A 14,383-nucleotide genomic window follows, 5' to 3' on the forward strand; every position below is an offset into this window, starting at 1 on the left:
GGGGGTTTTTACCCAGCTCTTTTATACTTCTACTCAGGTTGTTTGTTGAAAAGGTATTTTTCTTGAGTCACATGTTTCACAGAAGTAACAATACTTTTACGTGAGTATGGTTTAGGCTAGGACAATCATTATGATTACATAAAAAATAGCCATTAAATTTGGCCACAGAGTTTTTAAGCCGAGTCCATTCTGGGTTCAGCTCGGCTCCATTCGGCTCCACTCGTCTCTAAACTCTCGCCTTATTCTTGTATTATCCGATGATGACGACATCGCTTCCGCACCAATAGTAAACAGGCACGGAAGCGCATGCGCACTTATTCAATAACAATTGTTGATAATCAGCTGGAGTTAAGTATTTTATTTTGTTTTTTATTTTGTTTGTGCTTTCTGCGAAATATTCCACACCGAAGCCCCGAGTTCTGGGGTACTGAAATACAGCGTAACTAGCATTAGGTGACGATCTTACATGAAGGGCTAATGGAAGACGCTCGGGATTTGGTAAGAGAATAAAATTTGCTTCCTTGTTTCGGTTGTGAAGCAGCAGTTAGCCTGCTAGCCTGCTAGCCTGCTCCATACAATCCCCTTTGTTTTGGTTGTCAGTCCCCAGCAAAGCTAATGTTAGCTTCCTCACTTACTCGGCTGTGTTCTGGTAGTAAAAGCAGCTAGAAGGATTTATTTACACTCTGACAACCTTACAGCGAATATTTCCTACTCACTCCGGACCTTTATTTAGTGTTTTGTGAAAGCCGAGGCCCATTACAGAGCTCGCTAATCTGCAGCTAGCTCCAAAGCTAACTGGCTCTAATCCAGCAGTGTTCACAACAAAACAGAGGCGCTGCTGACCTGTTGGATGAATTACATCTGTTGTGTTGTGGTATCGGGGTTTAGAATTAAATGCTTCCTCGTTTTTATGCCACTAGCTGGCTAGGTTGTTCCTGTTAACTTATGTTTCATGAGATGTGCTGTGAAGGACTGTAGCTTGTAGCCATATTATTTCTGAGCTGCACAATACTGCAGTGTCTTACACAGTAGCTACATTAGCGGCTGCTGATCCATCCTTTTAAAAACCAGTTTTAAAATACAAGGTGATTCACGCCTTATGTATTTCTGATCGTAATAATTTTTTTCATGACCCTGTACTTTGAAAGGTTGAATGCTGTCTGTAATTTCTCTGACTCGGTGTTACTTCAGCTTAATCTATGGAAGCCCAGTTCCTGCCACATAAAATAAAAAAAAAATCCAGCACCTAATAATTATTTTTTGTCATTGTTTTTTTTTTTTATTGTGTATTGAGTGAATTTCTGTGCGATTATTTTGCGATATTAAGTCGTTTTTTATATGTAATGCGAAAGCATCTCCAAATAAAGAGACAGTATCTCAGAATAACAGTTGACTTTAAAATGATTTTTTTTATTTTAAGTGGCGAGAATGGGCTCCCACGTAGCGTGACCTCACGTTATGTTCAGTTTCTGGTTTTTGACTAACTCGCTTTACTGTTTGTGTGCAGGCGGAGCGCAGTTCGCGCCCGGAGCGCAAGAGGAGAGACTCGTTCGGGATGTTTGATGGCTATGAGAGCAGCGAGGAGTCGAGCAGCAGCTCCAGCTCAGAGGACAGTGAGGATGAAGTGCGCAGCATCCCTGCCAGCCTGCCCATCATCAAGAACAATGGCCAGGTGTACACCTACCCAGATGGAAAGGCTGGGATGGGTCAGTGAAGTTTTTTATATTTCATTACATACCTTAGAGCAAGTCCTGCAGGGCTGGAGTGAAGCAGAGTTTATTATTTCTAGAGATGCATCTATTGTGACCCTATGCCAGTATTCCATATTTTTTATATACATATCTGTAAATGCTGATGCCAATACATAAATATTTATAAAATGGAGAAATTTGGACTAGATCCACTTTGATTAGCATTATGCGAAGATGCTTATTTGTAGAGGGTTACAAATGCAGTAATATGAATAGAATAGGGGCATTGTAGCACAATAACCCAACATCACTTAAATGTTCTTCTTTTCCGAAATTCGATAAATGTGTAATCACATATCAGTTCGAAATTTTAGCCAAATGTAAGGTTTGGTCTGAAGCCAATGCATTTTTTAAAAACATTTTTTGATAATAATAATATGATTTACATAATATTGTGCATCCCCAATTTCCTGCTCAGACACACCGACTAAAACTGTTGAGTTAAATCAGCCACCTCATTAGTGCAGAGTGCTTTATAGATTACATATCCATCTACTCATTTATGGGCCTTGTTTATAACACATTTATAGGTGCAGAATTTATCTTAAAATGTGTAATTAAAAAAAAAAAAACATGGACGTGAAAATACATGTAGGCGAACGAAAAACAAGGTGACTGTGGCTCTCCAGGAGACCCCTGCTTTAGCGAATAATGTGCACTTATTGTGAAGGCTGTACATTACCTGTATGCTGATCGCAGTGTTCTCTTTCTTTCACCCTTAAAGCGACGTGTGAGATGTGCGGGATGGTTGGAGTACGAGATGCTTTCTACTCAAAAACAAAGAGGTTCTGTAGTGTGTCCTGCTCCAGAAGCTACTCCTCCAATTCTAAAAAAGCCAGTATACTGGCAAGACTTCAGGTACCTTCTTTCTAACCTTTTATCTATACTTTCTTTCCACTCTAAACCAGGTATCTGCCTTTTTGTTGTTGTTTTGGAGCATTTTGAGGTGTAAGTCATTCATCAGTCATTATGCCTTTGGATTTTACATTTAATGCTGTGTATGTGTGCTACTTGTGTCTCCCTAAGGGTAAACCACCAACGAAAAAGGCAAAGGTCTTACAAAAACAGCCTCTAATGGCAAAGTTGGCAGCTTATGCACAGTATCAAGCAAATCAGCAGAGCCAATCTAAATCAAAATCAGGTAAGACTACCATGATGCAAATCATACAAGATGCAAAAGAATATCTTGACATGTGTAATCACCTTAAATCAAGATAGTACCTGTAATATTACTTATTATTACGTTATTTTAAGAATATTATAAAATTATTAAACTTATTTCTAGACATTTTTACTTCAAGCAATTTTAGGCCGGTTACCCAGACAGGGATTAAACCTAGTTCTGGACTACACAGCATTCTGTATGGAGATTTTCCATTGAAAGGAAAGTGTAGTTCAGTCAGGTTCGGTTCAGTACTGGGCTCAATCGCTGTTTGGGAAACTGACACAAACGTCTAGTAATCCTACCGCTTCAAGGATTGTTCCTTGACGAAGGCACTGTTGCTTACTAGTGGAATAAGACTAGGTATTTGACTACATTTAAGATGATTTTACTTATGAAAAAAAAAATTGTAGTAGAGACAGATATTCTACATCTTAGAGCATACAGATAACATGTGGAGTGAATTTAAAATATGTATTTATGCATTTTTCACTTCCTGCAGTGGTTCCTGTTGAGGGCTTTGACTGGGGTCAATACATTTGTAGCAATAACCTGGTCGGAGCGCCAGTAAGCTGTTTTAAGCATGTAAGTATTATCCAAAAACAAGTGTAAGAGCCACATGCACTCCCTTTGCTTGCTTGTGTATTTTATTTTTTTTTAATCAGTAAAATTCTTTGTAATTTTCACAGCATGAGTGTTTGTACATTTTGTTCTCCAGGTACCCATGGGTACTTTTTGGGGTGACATCACTGAGGGTGTGAGGGTAGAGGTCCTCAATTCTGACACACACCTCTCTACCAAAGTTTACTGGATAGCAGGGATTGTTAAATTGGCAGGTAAAGCTATATTTTGATCCTAACCAAGTGTTATCATAGCAATATTCTAATGCAGAGCAAGTTATTTCAAAAGTGAGAATTATATTCTTCATTGTTCTTTCTAGGTTTTAAAGCACTTCTACGATATGAGGGATTTGATAACGACTCGAGCCATGACTTCTGGTGTAATCTCTGTATACCAGAAGTCCATCCTGTTGGATGGTGTGCCTCAAATGGAAAACCCCTGGTACCTCCCAAATGTGAGCAGTCAAAAGAGCTATACAAGTGTAGTTCATTTGGGAGCTAAGCTGAATTGGCTGACATGGATGTGATGCATTCCTTTTTTTTCCTTTGTAGCAATCCAACATAAGTGCTCTAACTGGAAAGCATTTCTTGTGAAGCGACTCACTGGAGCCAAAACTCTCCCACCTGATTTTGCTACTAAGGTAAGCAGGCTCTGTCATACATTCTGCATAGGAACACCATTTTCCCCAGGAGATTTACACTATGCTGTTTCTCATATCAGCAAAGATCAGACTTGAACAAGTGAAATCCTTAAGGGTAAAATGTTAAAAGATGCCCCTCTCAACAGAGTCTGTCAGTTTTAAAGAAATGCATCTCCTAAAAAAGAGAGTTGTAAAAGAAGCACTGACAGTATTTCTTTTATACATGCCTATCTTATTGTTTGATTGGCAGGTTCAGGAGAGCATGCAGTACCCATTTAAGAAGCTAATGCGAGTAGAGGTGGTTGATAAGACTCACCTCTGCCGGACACGTGTGGCCCTGGTGGAGCAGGTGATCGGCGGTCGTTTGCGACTGGTCTATGAGGAGAGCCAGGACGGCACAGATGACTTCTGGTGTCACATGTACAGCCCACTCATCCATTCTATTGGCTGGTCGAGGAGTATTGGACATCGCTTCAAAAGATCTGGTCAGTGAATCAGAATCAGAATCACTTTATTTCGCCCTATATGTTAAACATACAAGGAGTTGGTCTGGCTGTGTGCACACATGTAATATGCTAAACAGACCAGACAAGAAAACAGGCTGTTAACAAGTATTTAGCTAAGGGAAAATGAAAGCAATAATACGCTAAATAGAATAATGAATAATAAAGAGCCATGGAGAGGAGCTAAAGAGATGTTTGAATATCTGTACATATGCAGATAAGAGTACCTATATATACAGTCCTGCTCATCATTATTGGCACCCATGAAGTTTAAGTACATATGGTGGAATATCCCCTGAAAAAATTAATCAACTGAAACAGTTTTTTTTGTATAGAGCACTCATATTTAAAACAAAAGAGCAAACTATAAACAACAATTTAAAACAAAAAACAATGTGAGGGAAAAACAGAAGAAACCTAAAGCTTGCTGTGACACTGGTATTGGCACCCTTTACATTAAATTAGTATGGAAACACATTTTCACTCACCTGTGGTAAATCGCAAATGATAATCACCTGTGACAAATTCAGTGCCCATGTGACATGAATTAGCCAATGAATGATGACTTCAGGGTTTTAAAAAGCCATACGTTGGGCCATGTTCATTTGTTACAATGGTGAAGACAAAGGAGCTGTCTGAGGACATCAGAAGTGCTATTATTAGCAAACACAAGACTTCCAAAGGGTATAAGACCATCTCCAAAGACCTTGGTATCCCAGTTTCAACAGTGTGCAATGTTATTAAGAAGTTTGCCAAGCATGGAACTGTCAAGAACCTCCCTGGACGTGGGGGAAAGAGGAAAATTGACAAGAGAAGTCTTCGAAGGTTGGTGCGAATGGTGGAAAAAACACCAAGGCAAACATCCAAAGGACTGAAGGCCAACCTGGAACAGTCTGGGGTCATGGTTTCAACAAGTACCATACGCCGCACACTAAACCATGCAGAGCTTTATGGGCGAAGGCCAAGGAAGAAACCAGTGCTAAAGAAAAGACGTAAAAAGGAACGACTGATCTTTGCCAAAGAGTACCTTGACAAACCACAATCATTCTGGGACAATGTTTTGTGGACAGATGAAACAAAAATAGAGCTTTTTGGCAATGCAAAGCAACAGTTTGTTTACAGACGGCGCAATGAAGCTTATAAGGAAAAGAACACCCTACCAACAGTTAAGCATGGTGGAGGATCCATAATGCTGTGGGGTTGCTTTGCTGCGTCTGGTACTGGAGGCCTTGACCGTATCACAGGAATCATGAAATCAGAGAATTATCAAGAGATTTTAGAGCGAAATGTCCTACCCAGTGTAAGAAAACTTGGTTTGAGCCAAAGATCATGGGTATTCCAGCAAGACAATGACCCAAAGCACACATCCAAAAGTACACGGGAATGGTTTAAAAGGAAAAAATGGACTGTTTTAAAATGGCCAGCAATGAGTCCTGACCTCAGTCCCATTGAAAATCTTTGGGGTGGGGTGAGTTGAAATCTGCCATTGGGGAAAAAGAATCCTGCAAACATTCAAGAGCTTGAACAAACTGCAAAGGAAGAGTGGGAAAAAATACCAGCTGAGAAGTGCAAGAAGCTTATAGATGGCTACAAGAAACGTTTGGAGGCTGTCATCACAGCCAAAGGGTGTGCAACCAAATATTAACAAGGGGTGCCTTTATTGCTGCACATGCTGTTTATTCTGTTTCTTCTTTAAAATTGCAACATGCAAGTTGAAAAACAATGTTTTTTTTGGTGTATTACTTTGGACCTCCAATTAAAAAATCCTGAAGATATAACTTTGGTACATTTACATTTATTTCTGAAGATATTGTACAGGTTATGCAAAAAAGGAAGGGGTGCCAATAATGGTGAGCAGGACTGTATGATAGTCTGATGACATACTCTTTATAGTATATTATATACAGAATGATATTTGTCGGAATTTAACATCTGTAAAGTTGTGCAAATAGCATTATGTTACACAGGAATTACTGTAATACAGTAAGGAGGTTTAAAGTTTAAAGTATGAGGTGAAAAAGCTGTTAGCATGTCTGGCTGTGCTGGTTTTGATGGCCCTGAATCTTCTGCCAGGGTATGATGTGACTTGTTCCAGTGCTTTTAGCAATGTAAACTGTAAATAAGTAACTATTTACAGCAGTGTTTAGATATGTGGAAAGCCTTAAAAATGTTTTTGTTTTATGAATTGTAATAATTGTAAACCTTTTTCATCTAGATGTGTCAAAGAAAATAGAAGGCCTGGCAGATGCCCCCTCACAGTTATTTATGAAGGTAATTTGATCTCTTTTTTTCCTTACAAGCAATAAACTTCAGTTTCCTGGTGGGTTTCTGTCAGATGTTTATTTGCCAACTTTTAAAATTCTCAGGTGAAGGATGTGGACCAGAGTGGGGAATGGTATAAAGATGGCATGAAGTTGGAGGCAATAGACCCTCTTAATCTTTCAGCTATATGTGTTGCTACTGTAAGAAAGGTAATGTCACACAGAAATGACAGTGTAAGTGAATGTACACTTACATTATGAAATAAATGTGTAAATGAAAACAAAATTTGTTAAATTCTTGAGTTGACTCTTTTCCTTCTCCCAGGTGTTAGCAGATGGTTACCTCATGATTGGGATCGATGGCTCAGAGGCAGCAGATGGGTCCGATTGGTTCTGCTATCACTCCACCTCTCCTTCCATCTTCCCTGTAGGATTCTGTGAAATCAACCACATTGAGCTCACACCCCCGAGAGGTAATGAATGTTTTTCCCTTTAGTATTCACACATTACTGGCACAAATTATTGACTCAATTACTTAAATTGTGAATCTTGACCTGATCCACAGGGTACAACAAACTGCCATTCAAATGGTTTGACTACCTCAGAGAAACAGGTTCAATAGCAGCCCCTGTGAAGCTCTTTAACCATGTAAGTTGTCCTAAATAAAATGGGGAAAACAGGCTGGGTAATATTAAACATCTTTCGTGTCTATTTTGATGTTATGTTCTAAAACAACTTTAAGTGATTTCAGAAATGTCCTGTAAGTTTGACCTTTTCTGCCGTTTATTTTGTGGACATCTCTATGTTGTCTATAACATGCCTGTAAGCTGTTTGCTGTGTATTTATAGGAGGTCCCAAATCATGGCTTCCGTGAAGGGATGAAGCTGGAGGCAGTAGACCTGATGGAGCCACGCTTGGTGTGTGTTGCCACTGTGACCAGGATCATTCACAGACTCCTGCGCATCCACTTTGATGGCTGGGAAGATGAATATGACCAGTGGGTGGACTGTGAGTCTCCTGACCTTTATCCAGTGGGCTGGTGTCAACTCACTGGCTACCAGCTACAACCACCTGCTGCACAAAGTGAGTGAATGTTCTAGAATATCACTGCAAATGTGTTCTGTAATGCTCTTTACTATTTTTACTTATTGCACAGACAGATCATTAAATTATGATGATGCTTTATCAGTCAAAGTAAGAGTAAATGGTAGAAAGCAATGAATCAAATGATAGTTCATGATTACTAAATTATAGAAATAATCAATAGTTGTAGTCCTAATGTTTTCACATGCTTTGACAATTTTAAAATGATGGTTAAGTATGTAACAGTGTTAAACTTTGTGATGTAGTGGTGGCATTGTTAGAAGTCGTTGTGACTCTAACTGTTCATCAATGAATAATTAATTCCATTTTGAAATGTTATTTTTCAGCCACAAGAGAAACACCTCCTAATGTGACAAAGCAGAAAAAGAAAGCTCAGCAGTACAAAGGACAAAAGAAAAGTAAGGCACTTTATTTTCAGCAAACTTTCCTTCCACTTCCTCTTTCCATTTACCTGCCACAGCCTATGGCACATGTGTCAAGCTCCAGTCCTCGTGGGCCAAAACACTGCAAACTTCAGCACACTGCCTCATTAACCACACCTGATTCAGCTCATCAGCTAATAAGCAAAGCCTTCATTAACTGAATTCAGAACGTTAGATGAGGGTAAACGCTAGTCTCTGCAGCACTTTGGCCCGGAAGGTCCCCAGTTTGACATGTCTGGCCTACGGGGCAGTGCTTATCCATTGGGGTGGTCTCTTGCTCTGGTTTGGGTCTGGTTCGGGTCTGGTTCGCGTGTTCAAAGTTGGTGGCAGAGGTGTCACAAATCGATGGTGTCTTGATAAAATGATAATTAGCAGGGTGGCAGTCCTTTCATGGGTGATGGATTCTAAGGATGGATCTGAGAGAAAGAGCATGGTCACTTGGTGGAGAAGTGAAGTGGGTTAGGGCAGTGTGCAGAAACCAGAATCTAACTTGGTAAAAGAAGGGAAGGAAGGTGGTGTGCAGGGTGGTTGTGAGGAGTGGAACTCCGTAGCTTGGGTGATGCAGTTAACTTGACCAGTCTGGCTTGGTGTTTAGAGAGGAAGATTCCAGTTGGGAGGAGGCCGGTCGGGTTTGGTGGGTCTCTGAGGAGGAGCAGTTTCTCAGACGATGAAGAGCAGACTCGACCCCATTACGTGCCACACCCATCTGGGTCCAGGCGACCTCTCACCTCAGGTGTGGGGCGTGATTGCTCTCTCAACTCAGGTAAATTCATTCTTAATCCCTTAGGGCCAGGTTCTTTGGTGTTCTCCGCATTAGACGGGAGACATGCCAGGGTGTGCGATAGAAAGAACACACACAGGCATATTTGTTAGATTCGCTGGTTGTTTACATTATGCTGGGAAGTGCATGCAATTAAAAGGAAAGGCATTTCTGAAGATTTGTCTTCAGAGAATGTGGGGAGGCTGTCATGGTGAGTTGAAGATACAAAATTTAGACTGAGATTGTAAAAAGGTGTTTAGGAATGAAAAACGTTTGGTAGGTAATAGCTTGGATCGTTTGGATGATTTTCATTATAAAGAAACATATAGACTGCTTATTTTGTTTAGGATAATTGTCATGGACAGGAAGTTTTAAGATCTAGCTTTATTGTTAAGCTGGCATCATACTTTAAATGATGAAAGAACTACACACAAACTCCCACCAAACATGCTGTTGTAAATATATTTAAAAAGAACTTGGTGTATGTCTAAGCACCACTAGAAACCTGCATTATGCAGTGGGCCAATCATAGTCAGGGGGAGGTCAGAATGAAAGACATGCTGATTATGACTAATAACAGTCAAGGAGGAGGTGTCAGAACAACCAAAGCGCTGATTGGGACCAATCAGTGTCAGGGGGAGGTCTCATAACAAACAACATGCTGATTAGGACCAGTCACAGTATAGGTGGTCTCAGAACAAATGATGCACTGATTAGGACCAGTCACAGCCAGCAGGAGGTCTCAGAACAAATGACAGTGATTAGGAGTTCTGTTTAGCGAGTAGCGCGCACTGCACCATGCTTACTTAAATCACTGCGCCCTTTTAGCGGAATAGATGTTGTTTTTCTTTGAAACATTGTTTTACACTGCTGCGTTTATTTCCGTTTTGTATACCTAAATGTCAAAAGTTCTCACTCTAGGATTTATAATTTTTATTATTAAAATTAAAGGTGAGCAGTATGACAATATTTTATCATTACTGTGATCAATTTTGTTATCGTAATAATTAGGGAATCAGCCTTGTAACCGGAAGGTCGCCGGTTCGATCCCCTGAGCCGACAGTACATGACTGAGGTGCCCTTGAGCAAGACACCTAACCCCTACACCTAATCCCTATCCGGGCGCTGTGGATAGGGCTGCCCACCGCTGTGGGCAAGTGTGCTCACTGCCCCCTAGTGTGTGTCTTCACTAGTGTGTTTCACATGTGGTGTTTCACTGCACAGATGGGTTAGATTGCGGAGGTGAAATTTCCCCATTGTGGGACTAATAAGGGTCACTTAATCTTAATATTGTGGATATTGCCCATATGTAAAGAACATTGACCAGCTTAATGTTTCATTGCAAGGAGAGCATAAGTAGGACTGTTTAATTGTATGTAGTGCAACAGGGTATGTGAAACAAAAAAAAAAAAAAATCATTGTCCCCAGAATTTTTTATTGCTGTCTTTTAAATATGGCACTACTAGTGCTTTGTGCCTGTGTGTAAAAAAAATAGTATGATGTGTACCATTTATCCTGAAAACGTCTTTAAGTATTGTGATATATTTTTTGCGATATCACCCACCCCAGTTAATATACAAAATATTATATATTTAGCTGATGCAAAAGTTTTAGCTAGAGCAATGTTAATTTTTCATTGATTTACTTATTCTTTTATTGTTTTTATTGTTTTATATTTACTGTTTATTATATGACACTGGATTAACGTGAACTATTTTGTTGTGTACTGAGCAGTTGTGTATAAGTGTGAAGACAATTGGACTGAACTGATTCTCCTTTGTTTCTTTCAGAGGCCTCGCTGCAGCTAAAGGAGGAGACTCCAGAGGTGGACGAGTTCACTTTCTCGCAGGGCATCTCGGACCAAGAGAGCAACGGCTCTGGCAGTTATTACATCAAACAAGATCCATGAGCCCCGGCCCTGATGGAGCCTTACCTCACTGCCAACAGCACTGGAAGAGCCCATTCAGAGCGATGCACACAGGACCTGGGAGAACAGGGTCACTTTTTTCCTCTTCCACACCAGGTCTTTTTCTTTTCAGGTAAGAAAAGCTGACGAAAAGACAGTTCAGTAACAGTTTTGCAAGATCGATATAATGGGGATTTTCTTTGGAATGAGGATATTCTTGATTTCCTGACTTTGATCAATTTGCCAGATGGACTTTTTCCTCAGTGTTCATTGTACTTGAAGTTTATTTTTATTATTTTTTGTTATTTTTGTTTTGTTTTTTCTTGTAACATTTTCAGTAACATTTTCAAGACCATGTGTCTCATGCGCTGATTTATTTCAAAAGCCCTTTTATTTGGATGGGTGTGCATTCTATAAGAGCAGTAAAAATCTATATTGATCTATATTGATAAAGTATAACCATATATCTATGACATATTAACTAAATAGTAGAATAGTGGAGCAAGGGTTAATATTACATATTGGTCATAAACTTTCCTGGTAAGAAGAGGTATAGCCTAATGGAAAACACTGTCACATTTTGCACTACAGGGATGTAAAATTTAAATGTGTATCAGCCTGTGAAAATGTTGAAGTTACAGCTTTATCGTAGTAAGTGGCAAACGTACAAGATGTATAGTGGCTGAAAACTACAAAATTGAGAGAGGGAATATTTGCTCTACTCAGCATTATGATATGCAAGATCATTTGTTTGATATGAAGCCAATGCTGATTATGTATTAATCTCCTGGAGCCATTTTTTATAATCTGGTTTAAGTATTCAATGAGCCACAGAATAAAGCATAAGTAAATTACATGATTACCAACAAAACACTACCTTGCCATTATGTTTGATAAAGTAGCACAGCAGAGGAACTTTGGAATGAGACTTCTGATCATGCTGTTTTTGTATAATGTGAGATTTGAGTTAATCTCTGATCATTATGATGCCAGTTTACCAGCCTCTCTGCTTGTGTACCAAACCAATGAGCGATTAAGCCTATCCTGAGAGCAATCATCAGTCTGATGTATTTTAACCATAACATTCATTCCAGAATAAAGGTTTTTACTACCTCTTAAATCAGTTTTAAATATACATAGGTTAAGGGTTCTTGTGTAATCGAGTTGGTTTTGTTGGTTCTCTAACTATACCTTATTACAATAGATAGTTTTCACGTACCATTGGAAGGACTATAATTCACCATATGCAAAATAAGAGTTAATAAGTTCACATGCACTTGGGCAAACCATATATTACACTTTACAAGTTACCAAACATTTATATTTGTAACATAGCATGTTATTGACAGAGTCCTTAAAATGAAAGAAAAGATATGCAATAATACAGTAATTCTATGTTTTACGATGTCTTATTCTTAAAACAAAAAAAAAGACACAACACATAAATATATGCTTACATTCTATAGATCTAAATCAGATATTCTTACAATATATTGCAAAACTGTGACAATTTTATAGAAGCTAGACTTGAGCTTTCCCTGTTATGGCATATGTTGAGTGTATACAACCTAACTGTTATATAGAAAACAACCAATATTGTTTGCATAGTGATTTATCATAATATAATTATAATCTCTATCTAGTACCAGTAAGGCTGTTGGTGAATTCTCAGGAAATCTTGCATTTCATTGGCTTTTTATTTGGAGTCTTTTGCTTTGTTATATTATTGAATCAAGTTTTCTTCATATTGACGATTGATGTGAATATCTTTTTTTTCTATATTTACTTTCACTTGCAGTACCTCATGGAATAATGCAGAACTCAGAAGCTAATCAGATTTTTTTTAGTCTGTACTTATCATAAATCCCTATTACTCGAGTCCTGAAAGACCAAAGCACTGCATAGTTGGATGTTTTTTCCTGCTCTCTTACACCTGATTTAGGTCATGAAGGCCTTGAATCATGTGGAATGTGGAAATCTCCAAAGTGTGCAGTAACCTGGACTTTCTTGAACACTGATGAATAACTGATATGGACCCATTTACACCTCACTGTTATGTAGAGTTTAAAAGGATTATTCAAAATTATTTCAAAATTCAAAACATATCTATATATATATATATATATATATATATATTATATATATATATATATATATATATATATATATATATTATTATTATTATTTTTGGATAAACTTTGGTATTATTTTCTGTTCAACACTTTATATAGCCACATATGACATCTGTTGAAGCAATAACATTCTCTGCTACAATGTTGTCATATTGAATCATTTTTGGTTTGTGACTGGTTTGCTTTTGAAAATGTACATTTGTGAAAATAAGTTCCTTTACTTCCATTAGACTGTTCACTTGTGGTCTTCTAAACCAGTCTGAGTTTTCTATATAGGCTATTCCTCCAAATCATTGCATCAGGATTAAGGTCAACACTGGTTTTGATGTCAGCTCACTTTGGTATTACTTTTCTTACGACCAAAATCACCTAATTGTTTGCATATATTAAGACGCGACTGTTTCGAGGCATGAGATTTTTGCTGCTACCCTCAAATGAATCTTAACACACCCTAACGCACAACTTCACCTTTAAAGCAAAATCTTTCTTGTCAGCGAATTTGATGCCTTATCCTCTTTTTTCAATATTAGACACAAAATTAAGGGATTTCAAAAGGAAAAAAAGTGTAGTAGATTGATAATCATCAGTGCATGCAGCAATGTGAGAATCCGATGAAGGCCAGCGCTGCTCTGGTCTTGAATACTAACACGGGTTTTTTGTGATATTTTCCCTGTCCTTAGTAATTACATCATGGTGCTATATATTTGATAACGCATTCATTTGATCTATGAGAGGAAATCAAATCCGTAATTTTAAGGTGGAGACTGAAATATAAAAGTGAAATATATTAAAATTAAAATTTGTATTTTGGATACAAGTAGCTGAATGATTTGTAATAATAAAAACTGAACTAACGTTAACCCTCATGGTACATAGAGGTGAGGGTTTTTGGGTTTGTAACTTTTTGATAGTCTGTACATGTTCTTTCCTCTGTTTCCTATATGATCATTTGTGCCGTGATAATAGGGTTTGATAGCTTATAGTGTATATACTTCAAATGTCTGTGGGGGGGAAGGGGGGGGGCTGTTGTTGGTTGAGAATGTTCATTTGTTTACAAGCATTGCAAACTGTTTCCGCATGGCTGTGAAAATGTATCTGTTGATTTTGGGGAATAAAAAAAG

General features: G+C 38.4%; 1 protein-coding gene across 2 annotated transcripts; it reads left to right on the plus strand.

The window, feature by feature from the left end:
• Positions 1–299: 299 nt before the first annotated feature.
• On the plus strand, positions 300–13,203 carry mbtd1 (mbt domain containing 1). 2 transcript variants are annotated; one of them, XM_036572448.1, is made up of 17 exons: positions 300–498; positions 1,508–1,706; positions 2,476–2,609; positions 2,778–2,892; positions 3,416–3,498; positions 3,632–3,749; positions 3,854–3,988; positions 4,086–4,174; positions 4,425–4,659; positions 6,893–6,948; positions 7,044–7,148; positions 7,264–7,411; positions 7,504–7,586; positions 7,787–8,021; positions 8,369–8,440; positions 9,060–9,227; positions 11,015–13,203. In XM_036572448.1, the coding sequence occupies exons 1-17, from the start codon at positions 478–480 to the stop codon at positions 11,131–11,133; spliced, it is 2,115 nt and encodes a 704-aa protein (XP_036428341.1). In that variant the 5' UTR covers positions 300–477; the 3' UTR covers positions 11,134–13,203. The 2 variants fall into 2 exon arrangements, with proteins under 2 accessions (XP_036428341.1, XP_036428342.1); XM_036572449.1 differs by lacking the exon at positions 9,060–9,227.
• The last annotated feature ends 1,180 nt before the right edge of the window (positions 13,204–14,383 follow it).

This window comes from Colossoma macropomum, unplaced genomic scaffold (assembly GCF_904425465.1).
Source record: "Colossoma macropomum unplaced genomic scaffold, Colossoma_macropomum, whole genome shotgun sequence".
Taxonomy (NCBI): Eukaryota; Metazoa; Chordata; class Actinopteri; order Characiformes; family Serrasalmidae; genus Colossoma; species Colossoma macropomum.

Excerpts from the sequence above, each read along its gene's own strand:
- mbtd1 (XM_036572448.1), top strand. The coding sequence starts at position 478 with ATGGAAGACGCTCGGGATTTG. Across the intron at positions 1,707-2,475 it reads AGATGGAAAGGCTGGGATGG|CGACGTGTGAGATGTGCGGG; the intron begins GTCAGTGAAGTT and ends TCACCCTTAAAG. Across the intron at positions 8,441-9,059 it reads GTACAAAGGACAAAAGAAAA|AGAGGAAGATTCCAGTTGGG; the intron begins GTAAGGCACTTT and ends CTTGGTGTTTAG.